Genomic DNA, 19530 nt, shown 5'->3' on the forward strand with positions numbered 1-19530 from the left:
GATTTAAGGTAAATAGCGCCATCATTATTCAACTTTACTTTAAAATGACTCAGTTGTACAGGCCATCAAGCAACCGTGCACTATATACATGATAATACACAAATTAAGGTGCCTACCGAATGTGTGCAAGCGTATTTAATACATACATATTTAATATTTTTCATTTTTCTTTGAGTTGTGGGAGGGGGGGGGGGGCAATCGCCCACCGCCCCCGGTCAGGCATGCTATACTGATAATAATGAGTCTATCTTTGTTAAATATCATTTCAGCGTTAAATGAACAACAGAAGACGCAGCTAAGGAATACATGGGACTTACTGTATGTGCGTGAGAAACGGGGGAGAGTAGGTGCGGACCTTTTCATAAGGTAAGTTTCATTCCTTAGAGGTGTGGATTTCATATGGAGTCACATATTGGTAGGCGTAATGTGCCTGTCAATAGACCCCCCCCCCCCCCATTTTGAGACAAACTCACCACCCAATGAGCCCCATTTTTCATCAGATTACACTCAATGACCCTTTTTATAAAAATTTACACATAATCTGCACATTTTTGATCGCGCATTTTGAACGAATTTTTAGCTAGGAATTTTAGGCTCAAAATTGCGTTTGCACATTTTTGCCCAGAAAGTTACTTTTTCACGGTCAGTGACACCCAATTTTTAGCGATCCCATACTGAATGACCCCCATTTTCTTGAGCCCCCACTGAATCACCCCCTTTTTCGCCAAAAATCCATCATCGATAGACCCCTAGTCACTTTTATATTCCAGTGCCCCCCCCCCCACCCCGGAGATAACCCCAATTGAAATCTCGTGTGGAAGGTTAAGGTCATGTTTTCTATACTTTTAAAAACGATATAATGTGCAGTTCCATAGCATTGATTGTTTATTTCAGTATGAAACGTGGCAGTGTGCACCCCACCCTTAATCATTACCTAGGTGGGTTTACACCCACCTAGGTATTGGATTCCAGATTTTCTTCCGCTGGCAACAGAGACTCATCTATCAGGGCACAGTTCTTGAACCCCAATATATTTGTATATTCATTGAATAACCTTTGACAAATCAGAGTCTATGGACAAATTTGGGTACAAAAAAAATCATACTCTGTAACAAATTCAAAATGCTATGTCACTTGGACATATAATCATGGAAGTATACTATATAGTGAGCATGGTCAGAACAGAGATCAAAAGTAGAATCAGACTTGCAGCTGGAAGTTGATTCCCAATTGGGTAATAAAACCACAGCTTGCTGCAACTCTAATTTCACTGACCTCCAAGCAGGTGATGTCAGCCACTTACTCCGATTTCACCATTCAGAAGTTCACTGTTGTTGTGGATATTATAATGTGCAGATGATGAGCATTGATCATGTTGAGCTAGGTACTGTTTTGCTATCCAATCCTTCTTCTTCTTCTTTCTGACAATAACTTCAAATTGCTTCTCCTCCTACATGTTACATTATACACCCTACAATTATGTCACTTGCACCACACAGACCCTAGAAAGTTCTATGGTCTGTGCTTGCACATATGTATCGGCTATATCCAGTGGCCATAGGGTCTAAACAGAATTGAGGTCAAAGGTCATTAAGAGGGCATTTCCGGTATTTAACCAAATACCTTCAAAATGCTTCTTCTGTCACATATTATATATAGTACAATGATGTCATTTGCATATATGCATCGGCTATACCACACGCCTATAACTTGCATACAGAATTGGGGTCAAAGGTCATTAAGGGGGTAAAATCTTACAATTGTATTATCTGGATATCTGTAAGGGGTGTGCGGCTCAAACTCGGTGACGACAAATCTCATGACCAGGGGAACGTTTTACAGGGGTCAGGTCAAAGGTCATGCAGAGGTGAAATTAGAAATGCATTTCCTGTACATCTGTAAGGAGTACGGGGCTCAAACTTGGTGACAACAAACTTAATGATCAGGGGAACATTTTGGAACACTTTGCAGGGGTCGGTCAAAGGTTATCTGGGGTTAAATCTTAGAATTCACTTTCTGGATACCTGTAAGGAGTATGGGACTCAAATTCAGTGACAACAAATCTCATGACCAGGGGAACATTTTGCAGGGGTCAGGTCAAAGGTCATATAGAGGTCAAATCTTAAAATGTCTTTTCTGGACATCTGTAAGGGGTACGGGACTCAAACTCGGTGACAACAAACTTGATGACCACAGAATCATTTTTGAACATTTTGCAGGTCAAAGGTCATCTGGGGTCAAATTTTAAAATTGCATTTTCTGGACATCCGTAAGGAGAAAGGGACTCAAACTCGGTGACAACAAACGTCATGACCAGGGAACATTTTTGGAACATTTTGCAGGGGTCAGATACCTCCACAACACCAACACGCCCCACCTAGGTTTGTGGTCTATGACCATCATTTGCCTCTAGTTAATTTTATATTTAATTCTAAAATTACATTCGCTTTATATTTCTTATTATAACTTCTTTCCCGTATTGTTTATTACATTTCAACAGCTTATTCAGAGAGCACCCTAAATACAGACAACAATTCCGCTCCTTCAAAGATGACCACGATCTCGCGGCATTGGCAGAGACGGCCAAATTGAAGGCCCACGGCTTCCGTGTCGTGGCTACGATTAACAACTTAATCGAGACACTTGATGATCCTGCATTGTTCGTGGAGCAGCTCAAGAACATGGCCAGGACACATCACCTTCACGGTGTCCACAGAGACAGCTTTGGGGTATGATATAAAGTGCACTAAAGTGCACGTATGAATAGGGTGCATAGGCTTAGGAACCTCAATCATTTCAGCCCCCCCAATAATTCCAGGTGAAGTTAAAAAATTGTGATGAAATAGAGGGAAAATGGGTGTTTGTGACCTATATTTTGCAAAATTTCCTGACTCAAAGGGGGACCCCCCTCGGGTACCCCAGTATGGCCCACCAAAAAAGTTTCAGTCCCCCCCCCCATGTTGAAAATCTTCCTAAGCCAATGGGGTGTGTTATTATAGGGCCCCATGTCAAAATGGAAAATGTATGACACAAATTTGGCGATTTCTCGATTAGTCGATTTCTCACGGAGCACGTGGAAGAGTGGTAATGACGACTTCAGGGGTATTGGAGTAAACCTGGGGGATATATGGGCTGCTTATTGGGGGAAGGCCAAATTTTTGTCCCCGTTTTTTAATTTTTTGTCCCATTTTCAGTCATTTAATGACACAATACTCTTTGCCGTCCCATTTTATCCCTAAAAATTTTCTGTGGGAGGAATTCCTCTCTCACTGGCTACGCCACAGTGGCGTAGCGTCATAGGGGCACAGCGGAGGGGACAAGTGCCCCCAATCGCGATTTGAAAATGTAAAAAAAATCATAGGAAATTGACGAAAACCGCTTGTGCTCCCCTTCACCCTCCCCCATTAGGACCGTTGCCGTCCCCGATCGTGGTCGGTTGACTCGCGCTACGCCACTGCTATGAATGAATGGTTCAAAGGCAAGTATACAGGCGTTAAAGCTCACCCCTGCAGTGTTTGGACATAGCCCTACATCGGCTATCTACTGAAGATAGCGGTGTTAGATATAAACACACACCAAAGAACAATTACCCCCCTTAATAAACGACCATTACTCCAAAACGGTTTGTTTTATACCCAATTTGGGATATATGCATTTGAAGCAGAATTTATTTATGCGCATTATGACACCTCACTTGTTGCAATGGCCCCAATTTTGTTATCACAGCGTTCTTGACAGTAACCCAAGATTTGGAAGTTGCAGCAAATTATTGGCCTGTATTGGAAGGAAATGTTTTCGACTCTCCTTGGATTATTCCTTTTGTTTCATGAATTTGGAGGAGGTAAAGACATGTGATAATTAATAAAAATTGTCATTATTCACACCAGTGGTCATTGTTACATGTTGAAACATGACAAGTTTAATATTTTCTGTGACCAACAACAAGGTCACAAGATGATTTGTTTAAACAATTACCTATACATTTACATACATTTGACATTTATAAATTGCGCCTTTTTTCCTTAAGGTGGTACTACACCCCTGATATATTTTGTGACTAATTTTGCATTTTTATCAAAAAATAACTACACACTGGTAACAAAACGTTCTGTCATGTTATAGGGGCAATTACATCACTGAAATTTCAGTGATTCAAGACAAGTGGTTCATTATATATGTTAAGAAACGAGGTACATTCTAGTGGTACCTCTTTTCTTATCATAAATAACGTACCGCTTGTCTTGAGTTACTGAAATTCCAGTGTAGTAACTGGATTCCTTGCCCCTATAATATACATAACTTTTGTTACAAGTGTAATATTATTGAGAGATATTTTTTGAGAAAAATGCAAAAATAGTCGTAAACTTTTCAAGGGGTGTAGTACCACCTTAAAGAAGGTTATCTTTCAATTATGTTTTACAGGATATGGCACCAATCCTGCTGGCAACTTTCGGCAACCATATCGGTGGTAAGTTCACACCCAAAGCTAGAGAAGCCTGGGTGGCGGCCTACAACTTCATCGTGGATACCCTAGTAGCAGAATATGAGGTGATTGGCCGAGAAAGTGGTACTGAGTAGCGGAAGCAGTCCAGAGAAGTAAACTATTCAAACCACGAATGAATGACCAACGACAACGACTTGGAAATGGACTTTTAATGCGCTGCGCCCTTAAGATGCATGGATAAAACTCACTTTTTAAAAAGGCGTGTTGGAGTAGTTACCTGTTGTGAATTGGTCGACGGAAATTGTTGTAGTTATTTTGAAGCGGGCTGGACGAAGGATTCAAATATCACATAGTGCACCTTCGTAGGTCTTGTGCCCCGGGGTCTTGTGGTTCTTGAGTTATGATATAAAGAGTGTCGAAACGAAATATATTCATAAAACGACACATATCTCAAGAACCACAACAAGCAATTATTGAAACATGTTTTGCATTCCGTACCCATTAAAATCTTCAGGGTGCCACTTTTCATTAGTCCCCTAATCTAGAAAAAAAAAATTTAATTTTTTTTTTTGGAGTGAAACGACCATGACTACCCCGACACGCCTTAATTCTAGATTCTAGCTCAACTTTGCCTCGAAAATGGACCAAGTATCAAATTTGGGGGAATATAATGTTATTCACAAAATTAAGTGATAAATTTATTAGCGGGAAAACATAACTGTTTAACCCCCTGAGCACTACCTGCCGATCTAACATTGCCTCTGAATGGTCAATTACATGATATCTTCCCTTTATGCACCACTCAGAATGGAGCTTTGCAAATAATTCACCCCAATTTTTTGTGTTGTGAAATTATTCTAATAATGTTGCTGATTGGTCCAATTGATAATGAAAACTTCTTCTTGGTCGATCAGCACGATCACCAGATAGTTCTCACAAAATGTATCATGTTTTTTATTCAAAACACTTTTTAAACCTGACATGCGCATAGGACTGCCTTATTATTAAAGGCCCATTCAGTGATTTGCTCATCCGGACGATCGTAAAAATCATCAAAATTCAGATTTTGGTACCTTTGTAATTGGCATAGATGTGCTAACATAGCCTGCTAGTGGTTCGGTCGAAAGCCGTGTATTTTAGACAAAATAAAGCATTTGCATGATACTGGACTTTTGATACTGACAGTACAAAAAGTCCGACTCGAGATCGAAAGAAGCTCACTCTCCACGTACCAACACGCGTTGCGTATTGTTTCTACTACTTATTACATCAGTAGCTACTATTTTAAACAAAATACACAATTTTAACTGTTTTTCATATTTGAATTGACCGTTAGTTTGCCTCGGTGACCTAACTGACCTTTAATTGCTTATTTTGTTTTCTACTACAAAAATTAAACGTCTGTTTTAAATCAATTTAGACTCTACTTCCCCGTGTTAGAAACACTGGACTAGGAAGTTTTTCCAGTCGATTGGTGGCGCACTGTACGAAAATCTCGATTTTCTCGAGTCGATCTGAGTTGAAGTAGAAAACCTTTCTAAAACTTCTGTTTTTGACTAATTTGTCGATGTATTCAGGGGAAAAGTGGTTTAATGAAATTCTGTAGACTTATTCTTTATTTCTAAGCAACTCTGACAAATTTCCATTTTTTTTTATGTTCCTGTGAAATCACTGAAAGGGCCTTTAATAACTGTATGCTGCATTATACAAAACAGAAATAAGCAATCTCCACTCCGGTTATTTTAAAGGGGCATTTCGTGATTCACAGCCGGCCTCATCCCCATTCCCACTTTTCTCGAAAAACAAAGTTGAGATTTTTATACCCCTGGAAAATAATGTTCTTGCAGATTTATTCGTTTAGCAAAAATATCGTCAAATTTGTATTTACGTGCTGGTTAACCATAATAACAGAGCAAAATTACAACAATGGCCTGTGCAGCAGTGTAATACAAATAACTCGCAAGATTGGTATTAACTGACTTTTTTGTGAATAAGCTTTTTTCGTGGATAGGCCTATCTATATATGAAAAATGTCATAAAAAGAGGATGCTGGAATCACAAAATACTCCTTTAAGATGCCAAGATAAATATATATATTTATATAAACACCACCCACCAGCAACCACCTCAGAATGTAACACAAAAAGCACGCAGGATGAACATTTAACCTTTGTTGCGTTCAGTCGTATTTATCTTGTTATTGTGGCTATTGTAGTTTTTAAAACTTTAAAGATTTGAAAGTGTATTTTGGACCTTTGTATCTGTCTGAAGAGTATGGGCCTATGTAAGCTTACATTAAGCACCGGCCAATAATTTAATGTAATTTCAAAAATACACTCTAAATAAAATATAATATACATTAGTTATAATACGCCATTTTCTGGATTCGGGAAATGGTTTGGACAATGCAAAGTGAGTCGTAATGTTAATGATAATGATAAAAATATATTGCTAATTAATGAGCTCTGCTGTTTTCATCAAGTGTTTTAAACGCCGTTGTATATATTTTGTAAACAATAAGTAAACATGGTATAAAATACTCATAGAAATTACTTATTCTATATATAAAGTACTTGTTTAGGGGTGCAGGTCTATATTTGGAAGTGTTTTTTCCCGAATGGTTTTTGATCCGAAAGGGGTTTGCTCCGAAAGGACATTGCTCCTTTGATACAAACAGTAATTTCTCCTGAACACTGCTGAAGGTCTTTCTTCCGACAGCTATAGGTTATATTCCAAAAGCCTATTATTCCGAAAGGTCATTGCTCCGATAATAACCAACGTGTTTTTGCTTTCGGAGTAATGACCCATAGACCTATACTATTTTCGGATCAATACCCCTTCGGAATAAAACCCTTTCAGACTAACGAAATTTCGGAGAAATGGTCTTTCGGAACAATAAACCATTCGGAGTAATGGTTGATATTTTCGGACAAACTCGGCCCTTCGGACTAAATACAATTTCGACAGTGACCTTTTCGGGTAAAAAAACTTTGGGTTTATGGTCTTCCATATAGCAAGGCGTGTTCAGATAAACGACCATACGGAATCAAAAACGCTAGGAACAAAAACACTTACTAAATTCGCCCTGCTCCCCTTGTTTAGTATGAAACCAGCTATGCTCATACAGTGGATTGAAGGTATCAAAAATAACTCTCCTAAAACAATCAAATTTGCATATTTTAAATAATATTTTTATGGATGCGTTTGTCTTCATATAAACATGCCAAAAATAAAAATTTAAAATAATGCTTAAATAAACATTAATAAGTTAAATTGCATTGCATATTTGTTTTGTATCTATATCTAATTATTCAATAAAATGCTATTTCTGCTTATAGTGGATAATGGATATACTGTCTTGTTGTCTGCATGTGAGTCACTTTAAAAAAAATCAAATGCGGATTGCTAAATCATTGTGGCAAAAGTATTTTTAAGGGATGGGGTATGAACGTTTGAACAGTAATTATTATGGGACATTAGAGCACATCAGACATGTCCTTCTGATATCAAATAATGTAATACACATTTTATGGCAAATGATTAAAAATTGATATTTTTGATATTTAACAGTACTCGAAGTAAACTTTATAAATCTGATGATTTATACTTAAAGTGTACAGGTGAGATGAAAAGCCATATCTTCAATATGAAAGGTCCAAATTTTCAATTGATCGTCGGCTTTTTCTCCCAGTTACATACACTTTAAGAATATATCATTAGATTTATAAAAATTACTTCGAGGACTGTTATATATCAAAAATGTGAAAAATATCAAATTTTTATAATTTGTCATAAAATTTGTATTATATTGTGAATTTCAAAAAATGAAAATTATTTGATATCAGAAAGACATTCTTCGTATTCAGAATGCAATTCGATATGTCTGATGTGCTCAGTGGCGTAACTTTGGGTCAGGGTGCCCGGGGGCGAAAGTAGTTCGGGTGCCCCTGACCAACATGGTGCAGAGCTAATCAATTTTAGCATAGACCTACCGAATAACTTACGAAGTGTTTCAGATTAAATTAATATCATGTTTCAATGCAGTTCATGTTAATAAAACAAAATGTTTTCATATTCTCTAATGTCTTTACTTTGGAGACTCGTCACTAGCTGCAGTGACGTAGCATATGGCGCCCAGGGGCAAGAATACAAAATACCCCCTCTTCCTAAAACAATTGCGTGCGGGCGCGCGAAAATGTGCATAAATACCACTAATTTGGTATTTAATCAAGTTGAATTTAGGTCTTTAAAATGACAATTTATATGTTGATATGCGCGCGAAGCGCGCGAAAAATTTTGTGTTGAAGGGGCACCCAAATGAAGAGTAATTCAATGCATGGTGGGTAAAGGTTTCCACTTCTTTCCTATAACAAAGTACTATCGTGTCAAAGGCTATCCAGGCTTGGGTGCCCTTAGCCCGGGTGCCCGGGGGCACGCCCCCCCCAGAGCCCATAGGAGTTACGCCACTGGATGTGCTCTCATGTCCCACAAAAAATACTGTCGAAACGCTCAAAACGCTTCATTCCAGATCCCTTAAGTGCATGGATAAAAAAACTGATTCGGCTGCCGGCCATGTTTGCCTCAGGCTATTGTAACATCTTCAGTTTTGTTTTTGATGGGAATTGCATTCAAGACCATGAAGACCACCTATTTGAAGGATAATTTTAAAAGGTTTGAGATATTGATTGTCAAAGGCGAGGGCCACCGAGAGCCATTATGCGGGCCCGACGGTACAATGAGCACCAGTGGCGTACCGTGGCCGCTCCTACCCCGGGAGGCTGAAGGAAATTCAATTTTAGCGCCCCTTCCTCAAAAGCCCGAAAAGGTTGACCCAATTTTTTTTTCGGTGGTTTGAAAAAGTGAAGATAAAAAAAAGAAGATTATCAGCGCCCCAAAAGCAACACATTTTGATGTACTGATGTATAGTACTATTTTTTTCAAATTTTTTTATACTTTTCAAATTTTTTCCGCCCTTTTTTCTTTACTAATTCTTTTTGCCGCCGCTGATTATTCCGCCGTCCCTTCGTTTGCCCTTCTTCTTCCGCCGCCCCTTCGTTTTTGGCCGCCCCTGCTTTTACCCTGGGGGGCTGGCGCCCCAACGCCCCCCCCCCCCCAAAAAAAAAATACGCGCATGAACAAGCTGGTCCCCTTTGAGGGACTGCATAAGGGGAACAGTTATACATTTCTAATTCTTCGTAAGGGAGGATGGATGAGGGTGTACAATCCTTGAACACATGTTAAACCAAAGCGAAAGCAGCGTCTTTCGCCCCGATTGGAACAAATTCCACGTGAAGCGCGCAAAATTGTCTAATTAAGAGAAATATGCCCGATAGAAGGGTCGAAAATTACACTCATTTGCCCATAATCAATGTTCATTAGGGGACTGGGATGTGTATAGAAACTTCTCTGTTTTCACTCAGTCTTCATATATCGAGGATGATCGTTGTAGCGAAACGGGCCCATAAAAAGCAAACTAACGAGGCCTTATACAGTGAGTCCGAAAGATACCTTTAAGATGTGTGACCCAATGACAGCCTCATCCCCCACTTTTCCCTATCTAAATAGAGATTTTGGCATCAGAAGAAAGCTCATATTTTTCTCATAATCCTGGTGAAAGTTTAGGTCTGAAATATGTTCTGTTAGACCAAAACAAAATTGTTGTGTTGCCCTCAATCAACCGACCCTAAATCTTGAAAAATCAAGGTCGCAATTTTTTTTAAAATGATTTGCGGAGAGCGTGGCGCAATGGTTAGGGTACTTGCCTTTAGTGCATGAGGTCCCGGGTTCGATTCCCGGCGGTGGCAATTTGTTGGGATATTGACTTGAAAAAAAAGTCTGAAATTAATTGGCAACTTCTGTAGATTAAATTCAGACTTCCGCTCTCCCCATGGCTCATGGAGAATTGGGTAAATGAATCATGAAAGTACTCCGTCCTTCGGAGGGGACGTTAAGCCGTCGGTCCCGTGTACAGAGAGCCATACCTGTACATGTATCTCGCAGCCAGTTTCGAAAAGAGTATAGGGTGTTAACCCCTGACTGTTCCTAACCCGTCCCGGTGTTCAAATGGACCCCAATGGAAATAAGCTTCAATAGAGGCTTTCTTGGGTTATCCAGGGTTGTCAAAACCCGAACAAATCAAATCAAAAAAAAAAAAAAAGAAAGAAAAAAAAGAGATGATTTTTATTTTGTTCAAAAAAATCAATGTTTTTCACTTAAAATTAATATTTTATTGAGAGACTAAAATTGACAAATGTCCCCTAATCTTGCTAATTGAAGAAGCATTTAAGGAGATTTTTAAAAACTGGAAGGTTTAAAAAATAATCCGACCGACCGACCACAGATCCTGGAAATAAATTTATTTCCAGGATCTGTGGACCGACCCACCTTTCCCATTTTTCCCACATGAGGGCAACACAACAATATTTTTGGGGCCTTATGAACGAAAAAGTAATAGCTATAGTGCAATCATACCCCTGGTGCAATTTACCTCAAAAATTGGGAATCAGATTATTTTGGTATAGGGCCTACAGCCCCCACCCCACCCCAACACAATGCGAAAATATCTAACCACTTAACCTTTACGAAGTAATTATGATTTCGTGACTTGATCATTTTAAATACGTGAACACCTTCCAAAATGTGACTCTAATCGCTATGGACCACAGTGGCCTCATTCCAATGGCATAGTTCAATAACCTCAATTAAACAATTATAGTGCAAAATTTGACCTCAAGTTTCAGAGCATGACTCGTGAGTTTTTGGACCCAAATTTTAAAAGGTCATTCAATGAATGTGCAAATGTATTGGGGTCAAAGAACTGTGCCTGGATAGATGAGCATGTTTTGGATCCTAGTGAATGCAGATCAGAAGAACAGAGAAAGAAGGACAATCTTCGCTGAACGTTGCTTCAGTTATAGAACGTACCTGTTATAGACACCCAAAGACCAGGAACAGTGGCGCAGCGTAAAATGTATTTATTTATTATTTAAAATTGATGAAAATTCATTACAAAGCAGGTCTTTGAAAGATTCGGTAACCCACATGGTTACCAACGTTTGTGTTGAGTGCCCAGCCCCTAAAACTATACAGAAAGTGGCATAATCTTGAAAAAACACCTATTTTGGCGGCCATTTTGAATTTCAGCCATCTAGATATTCATAAGGCCATTATATTAATGGCAGATTTGGAATCAGCGGCCTCAAAAACATATATAAAGACATATTACTTGGTGCATTTGGCCTAAAACTATACAGAAAGTGGCAAAATCTTGAAAAAACACCTATTTTGGCGGCCATTTTGAATTTTCGCCAAAACCCGACCTAAGACTTCATCTGGTGAAATATCTTTTGACAGATTCTTTTTCCTGATACAATTTGGCCATAGAAAAACTGGTTCCTGTGTAAATTTGCAGAAAAAAGTCCTTGTCAAATACATTAATATCAAAAAAGATGTATTTTTGACCAAAAATTGGGGTTTTTAGCCCAAAAATTGCCAAAATGAGGTCCATATTTTTGGAGCCGCTTATTTTCTTAAACTTTAGGGTCATACAAACCTGTGTACCAAATTTGGCACTTTTGTCACTCGTGTAACGATTTTCGCCTTATTTGACCCTAAGGCACTATACTACACTGATAACATGATTTTTTTTCGAAGTGGACCAGAAAAAGTTCATTTTTTAAGTTAAAAGTTAAAAAAAAAAAAATAAAAAAAAAATAGGAATCAGTGCACACATGCTATGCATGGGTGCTGTATAATATTATACCATGGATGTTGTATAATATTATACCATGGATACTGTATAATATTATACCGGCATGGATGCAAATGTACGGAAGCATATTAGTGCCAAAAAAAAAAAAAAAAAAAAAAAATTAGAAATATTATTGCGAATATTCGAAATAATTATTGCGAATATTCGCAATATTATTGCGAATATTCGCAATAATATTGCGAATATTCGCAATGTTATTGCGAATATTCGCAATAATTATTGCGAATATTCGCAATGTTATTGCGAATATTCGCAATGTTATTGCGAATATTCGTAATGTTATTATTGCGAATATTCGCAATAATTATTGCGAATATTCGCAATAATTATTGCGAATATTCGCAATAATTATTGAGTATAAAACTATCGACAGTAGATAGCTGGTGCAAAGTGTGAACATTAAACTATCTACAGTAGATAGTGTGTGAGTAAAACCTTTCTAAAGTAGATAGCAAAGTGTGATAAAACTATCAACAGTAGATATCAGGTTATGAGTATGACAGTAGGCATATATATAGCAGATATCAGTGTGTGGGAATAAAAGTATCTTCAGTAGATAGGAGGGTGTTATTTAAAACTGTCTAGAGTAGATAGCAAAGTGCGAGTATAAAGGTATATTCAGAAGATAGCAGGGTATGAGTGTAAAACGAGCTAAAGTAGATGGCAGGGTGTGCGTATAAAAGAATCTTAAGTAGATGACAAGGTGTCCGTGTAAATATATCTACAGTAGACAGCAAAGCATGAGTAAAAAAATATGTAGAGTAGATAGCAGGGTGTGAGTACGAAACGTTCTAAAGTAGATTTCAAAGGGTGAATAAAACTCCCAAAAAAAAAAAAATCGGGGTGTGAGTATTTATAGTAGATATTAGAGTTTGAGAATAAAAGTATCTTCAGTAGTAGGCTGTGAGTATAAAAGTATCTTCAGTAGATTTAGAGGGCGTAATTATAAAACTATCTAGAGTAGATAGCAAAGTTTGAGTATAAATGTATCTTCAGTAGATAGTAGGGTATGAGTGTAAAACGAGCTAAAGTAGATGACAGGGTATGCGTATTAAAGAATCTGATGTAGATGACATATCTAGAGTAGATATTAGGGTTTGAGAATAAAAGTATCTTCAGTAGATTGCAACATGCAAGTATAAAACTATCTTCAGTAGGTAATAAAGTGTGAGTATCAAACTACCTATAAAGTTATAGAACCGTGACGCCGAAGCATGAAACACCGAGTGCATTAATAAGTAGGCCTACATAATCAAACTGGTGGTGTGATTATTGCGAATATTCGCAATAATTATTGCGAATATTCGCAATATTATTGCGAATATTCATAATTATTGCAATCGCAATGTTATTGCGAATATTCGCAATGTTATTGCGAATATTCGCAATGTTATTGCGAATATTCGAAATAATTATTGCGAATATTCGCAATGTTATTGCGAATATTCGCAATAATTATTGCGAATATTCGCAATGTTATTGCGAATATTCGCAATATTATTGCGAATATTCGCAATAATTATTGCGAATATTCGCAATGTTATTGCGAATATTCGCAATGTTATTGCGAATATTCGCAATAATTATTGCGAATATTCGCAATAATTATTGCGAATATTCGCAATAATTATTGAGTATAAAACTATCGACAGTAGATAGCTGGTGCAAAGTGTGAACATTAAGCTATCTACAGTAGATAGTGTGTGAGTAAAAACCTGTCTAAAGTAGATAGCAAAGTGTGATAAAACTATCAACAGTAGATATCAGGTTATGAGTATGACAGTAGGCATATATATAGCAGATATCAGTGTGTGGGAATAAAAGTATCTTCAGTAGATAGGAGGGTGTTATTTAAAACTGTCTAGAGTAGATAGCAAAGTGCGAGTATAAAGGTATATTCAGAAGATAGCAGGGTATGAGTGTAAAACGAGCTAAAGTAGATGGCAGGGTGTGCGTATAAAAGAATCTTAAGTAGATGACAAGGTGTCCGTGTAAATATATCTACAGTAGACAGCAAAGCATGAGTATAAAAATATGTAGAGTAGATAGCAGGGTGTGAGTACAAAACGTTCTAAAATAGATTTCAAAGGGTGAATAAAACTCCCAACAAGTAAAAATCGGGGTGTGAGTATTTATAGTAGATATTAGAGTTTGAGAATAAAAGTATCTTCAGTAGTAGGCTGTGAGTATAAAAGTATCTTCAGTAGATTAGAGGGCGTAATTATAAAACTATCTAGAGTAGATAGCAAAGTTTGAGTATAAATGTATCTTCAGTAGATAGCAGGGTATGAGTGTAAAACGAGCTAAAGTAGATGACAGGGTATGCGTATTAAAGAATCTGATGTAGATGACATATCTAGAGTAGATATTAGGGTTTGAGAATAAAAGTATCTTCAGTAGATTGCAACATGCAAGTATAAAACTATCTTCAGTAGGTAATAAAGTGTGAGTATCAAACTACCTATAAAGTTATAGAACCGTGACGCCGAAGCATGAAACACCGAGTGCATTAATAAGTAGGCCTACATAATCAAACTGGTGGTGTGATTATTGCGAATATTCGCAATAATTATTGCGAATATTCGCAATGTTATTGCGAATATTCGCAATGTTATTGCGAATATTCGCAATGTTATTGCGAATATTCGCAATGTTATTATGAATATTCGCAATAATTATTGCGAATATTCGCAATAATTATTGCGAATATTCGCAATAATTATTGAGTATAAAACTATCGACAGTAGATAGCTGGTGCAAAGTGTGAACATAAAACTATCTAGAGTAGATAATGTGTGAGTAAAAACCTTTCTAAAGTAGATAGCAAAGTGTGAATAAAACTATCAACAGTAGATATCAGGTTATGAGTATGACAGTAGGCCTATATATAGCAGATATCAGTGTGTGGGAATAAAAGTATCTTCAGTAGATAGTAGGTGTGATTATAAAACTATCTAGAGTAGATAGCAAAGTGTGAGTATAAAAGTATATTCAGAAGATAGCAGGGTATGAGTGTAAAACGAGCTAAAGTAGATGGCAGGGTGTGCGTATAAAAGAATCTTAAGTAGATGACAAGGTGTCCGTGTAAATATATCTACAGTAGACAGCAAAGCATGAGTATAAAAATATGTAGAGTAGATAGCAGGGTGTGAGTACAAAACGTTCTAAAGTAGATTTCAAAGGGTGAATAAAACTCCCAACAAGTAAAAATCGGGGTGTGAGTATTTATAGTAGATATTAGAGTTTGAGAATAAAAGTATCTTCAGTAGTAGGCTGTGAGTATAAAAGTATCTTCAGTAGATTAGAGGGCGTAATTATAAAACTATCTAGAGTAGATAGCAAAGTTTGAGTATAAATGTATCTTCAGTAGATAGCAGGGTATGAGTGTAAAACGAGCTAAAGTAGATGACAGGGTATGCGTATTAAAGAATCTGATGTAGATGACATATCTAGAGTAGATATCAGGGTTTGAGAATAAAAGTATCTTCAGTAGATTGCAACATGCAAGTATAAAACTATCTTCAGTAGGTAATAAAGTGTGAGTATCAAACTATATAAAGTTATAGAACCGTGACGCCGAAGCATGAAACACCGAGTTCATTAATAAGTAGGCCTACATAATCAAAGTGTGAATAAAACTATCAACAGTAGATATCAGGTTATGAGTATGACAGTAGGCCTATATATAGCAGATATCAGTGTGTGGGAATAAAAGTATCTTCAGTAGATAGGAGGGTGCGATTATAAAATTATCTAGAGTAGATAGCAAAGTGTGAGTATAAAAGTATATTCAGAAGATAGCAGGGTATGAGTGTAAAACGAGCTTAAGTAGATGCATGGCAGGGTGTGCGTATATAAAAGAATCTTAAGTAGATGACAAGGTGTCAGTGTAAATATATCTACAGTAGACAGCAAAGCGTGCGTATAAAAATATGTAGAGTAGATAGCAGGGTATGAGTACAAAACGTTCTAAAGTAGATTTCAAAGGGCGAATAAAAACTACCAACAAGTAAAAATCGGGGTGTGAGTATTTATAGTAGATATTAGAGTTTGAAAATAAAAGTATCTTCAGTAGATAGCAGGCTGTGAGTATAAGCGAAGTTTGAATAAAACTATCAACCGTATGAAAGTATCTATAGTAGATATCAGAGTGTGAGAATTAAATTAGGCTATCTTCAGTAGATATCAGTGTATGATAATAAAATTATCTACAGTAGATAGCAAAGTGTGAGTATAAACTATCTCCAGTAGATAGCAGGCTTGTGAGAGTAAAACTTCCAAAGTAGATAGTAAAGAGTGAATAAAGACTATCAACAGCAGATATCAGGGTGTGAGTATGAAAACCATTTTCAGTAGATACCAGGGTGTAACTACAAAAATGTCTTCAGTAGATAGCAAAGTGAGAGTATAAAATACCCCCCTTGCCCTGCCTTCAAACAAACACTTGATTACCACGATGTGGAAGCCCTTGTTATAAGCTTTCATTTCTTATATCTCAAGGTCATAGCACCTCAAATAAAAGAAGCGCCCAATTGGACGCCAAGAAAGAAAAGCAAAATGCGTACACATTCCCCTTTCAAGGGAATTTTATATAAGTTTTATATCAAGACGTACGTTCTAAGCCTTTATCTTTGCTAATACAGATAGCTACCAGCACTACACTGTGTCAATAGGTCTAACGTATTTGCTCTTGACGTACGTTCCAATCCGTTATCATTGCAAATAAAGGTAGCTACCAAAATGCCATCTTTTGCACTGCACTGTGTTAATAGGTCGGACGTATTTGCTATTGACGTACGTTCCAATCCGTTATCATTGCAAATACAGGTAGATACCAAAATACCATCTTTGCACTACACTGCGTTCATAGGTCGAACGTATTTACTATTGACGTACGTTCCAATCCGTTATCATTGCACATACAGGTAGCTATAGTGAGGGAGTGAGAGCTCTAGATAGGGTGTCTGCTGGAATTAATTCCTCAATCGACAATTTTTGTACTGGTAGACGTGGCTTCAATTATTCAATCACATATCCAAAATCGACCAAAATCCACCCTGGGCAAAAATATCTACAGGCATTTCAAAATCACTATTTTACAGTAAAAATACACAAATCACGAACGTTTCCGACTATTAAGCCGCATTTACGCAAACATGGTTAACGCGTCCACGCTTACTGTTTTGTATTTGCGTTCGCGCAACAAGTGAGCGTGTTGGCGTTGCATACTGCGTAAACCAGAGCGTCACATCACACAACACACGAAGTCGGTGTCTAATTGATCGCCACCTTTGTCGCTCGGATCCCAGACAAACGAGAACCTAGACCAATGACTTTGACTCGCGTAGTGAAGCCGACACTGCTTAGCAACGAATTTGACAAGGACGCATACCCGGACGCAAACAAGCAGACATGTTCGCGTCTATGGAACATGTTGCATTTGACGCGGCGATAACGGCGCAGTAATCACGCAAACGAGCGCGTCGAACATGTATGCGATATTTCTCCGCGCCTAGTAACCCCGTCAATCCGTCAATATCACCTTGGATACGTGGCTTCACCTCCCGCTGTGGTAAAGGATGGGCAGTAATAGGTCTAGGTGGTATGTCTATGGCTCGGATGACATAGTGGCGTATCACAAAAATGGCCATTTTGAGATAATCACGTTTAAAGTTTTTGCAACTTTTACCCATTTGTCATACCTGAATCAAAATGTCCCCATTTGTTGAATGGATACGAAAAAATAAATATTTAACGCGGCTGTGTACTCTAGCCATTGTTTCTTTCTCAAAATTGAGTTTTTATGATATGTTTGTACCTTGTTATGTTTTTTATAAATACAAGGAATGAAAATCCAGATTTGTAAACTCCAACTGCAATATTTTAAGGATTTTATTTCACTATTCCACTCGTGTTTGAAATTGAAAAGGAAAGAAAATCTTTGTTGTACCAGCAAGGTACACGCGCGCAACAACTCATCGCGTTGCGTATCGCGCAATTTGTTAACGCACAAATACGCGACGCATACGCGACGCTTATCTGCATGCGCGGCGCATCTTATGGAAACACCACGGAAGCACTGATTTCACAAAAACCTAGTGGTCAAATGGCTCCGTTTTAGCTGATAAAATGTGGGTTTTTTCAAGTTCTTTCCCCCGGTTTAAATATCAAGTTATGAATGGATTTCGCTCAAACTTCTCAAGGGGCTGTGGATTTACCCGATGTTCACGTAATATAAGTTACAAAAACGAAAACTGTCGCATTCTCCTGTGAGATTCGATGAAAGTGCAAAATGTGACCACTTTAAACTTCAACGGCCATTATTTCAATGTTTATTTTCTCGGTAAAATGACGGGTTAGGTACACGATACCTCAATAAATACAGCATCTATGGGTAAGCAAATATGATCATCGTAAAAAGCATGATCGACTCAAGAAACGGTTTTCTCATTTTTTATATTTTGGTCTATTTCCGATTTTGGGCATCATTTTGTGCAAATAGGCGTTTTTGAATTTAAAAAGTTTATTTTGATGCCTTATATGGTCAATATCTCAAAAAATAAGGCCAATATCAAAAAAATAAAAAAACCGTTTTTGGAATGGAGCCTCAAGATTGAGCTAAAAACAAAATAAAATATTTTGGAAAGAGTGTTTTTTTGTTATGACGTACCTAACAAATATTGCCAAAAACTCACTCTTTTGTGATTTTCTTCAAAATTGTTGTTTTTACCCCAAATCTGTATTTATATTAAGATTTATTGATGTCTTGCCTTCATAAAAATGTATACTTTTATATGTTTTGCGCGAATAATTACAAAGTTATTGCACTTTTACTACATACATGTCTGAGAGTACACAGCCACCTTAAGTAATACATTTTATGTATAAAATACATTGATGTCATTCACCAATTAATTGTAATTAGGCCTAGTCATTAAACCTATGCCTATACGTCATTATAGGCCTAGTATAGGCCTACAAAACGTCTAATCAATTTAGACCTTACATAGGTCTATAAATAAGCCCATAGCCATTAACACTAATACGGCCTAAATAAATACAAACTTATCAGAACGGTCGACAAGAATGTCAAAAAGTATAGGACTTTGTTATGAAAAAGTTATTATAGGTTTACAACTACATGGTATAGTAGAGGCCAGACTAGATCGGTAGGCCTATATCAGACATTACAAGAAGCCTTCAACGGAAATTAATAGTTATCTAGACCTAAGTATCTCGTGGATTGGCTTTCTCTCATATCCCCTCTTTTTTGCATTCTTTCCGTGCACCTTTATTCCGTTTTTTAACCAGTTGG

General features: G+C 37.3%; 2 protein-coding genes across 2 annotated transcripts in view; one reads left to right on the top strand and one right to left on the bottom strand.

Annotated features, from left to right (window-relative positions):
* The window catches only part of LOC140168405 (sushi, nidogen and EGF-like domain-containing protein 1), a 139583-nt gene that overhangs the window by 27237 nt on the left and 92816 nt on the right, over positions 1 to 19530 (bottom strand). The window lies entirely within an intron of this gene.
* On the top strand, positions 224 to 4715 carry LOC140168403 (globin C, coelomic-like). Its single transcript, XM_072191791.1, has 3 exons — positions 224 to 366; positions 2501 to 2729; positions 4423 to 4715. The coding sequence occupies exons 1-3, from the start codon at positions 239 to 241 to the stop codon at positions 4576 to 4578; spliced, it is 513 nt and encodes a 170-aa protein (XP_072047892.1). The 5' UTR covers positions 224 to 238; the 3' UTR covers positions 4579 to 4715.

Source organism: Amphiura filiformis, chromosome 13 (assembly GCF_039555335.1).
Source record: "Amphiura filiformis chromosome 13, Afil_fr2py, whole genome shotgun sequence".
Classification (NCBI taxonomy): Eukaryota; Metazoa; Echinodermata; class Ophiuroidea; order Amphilepidida; family Amphiuridae; genus Amphiura; species Amphiura filiformis.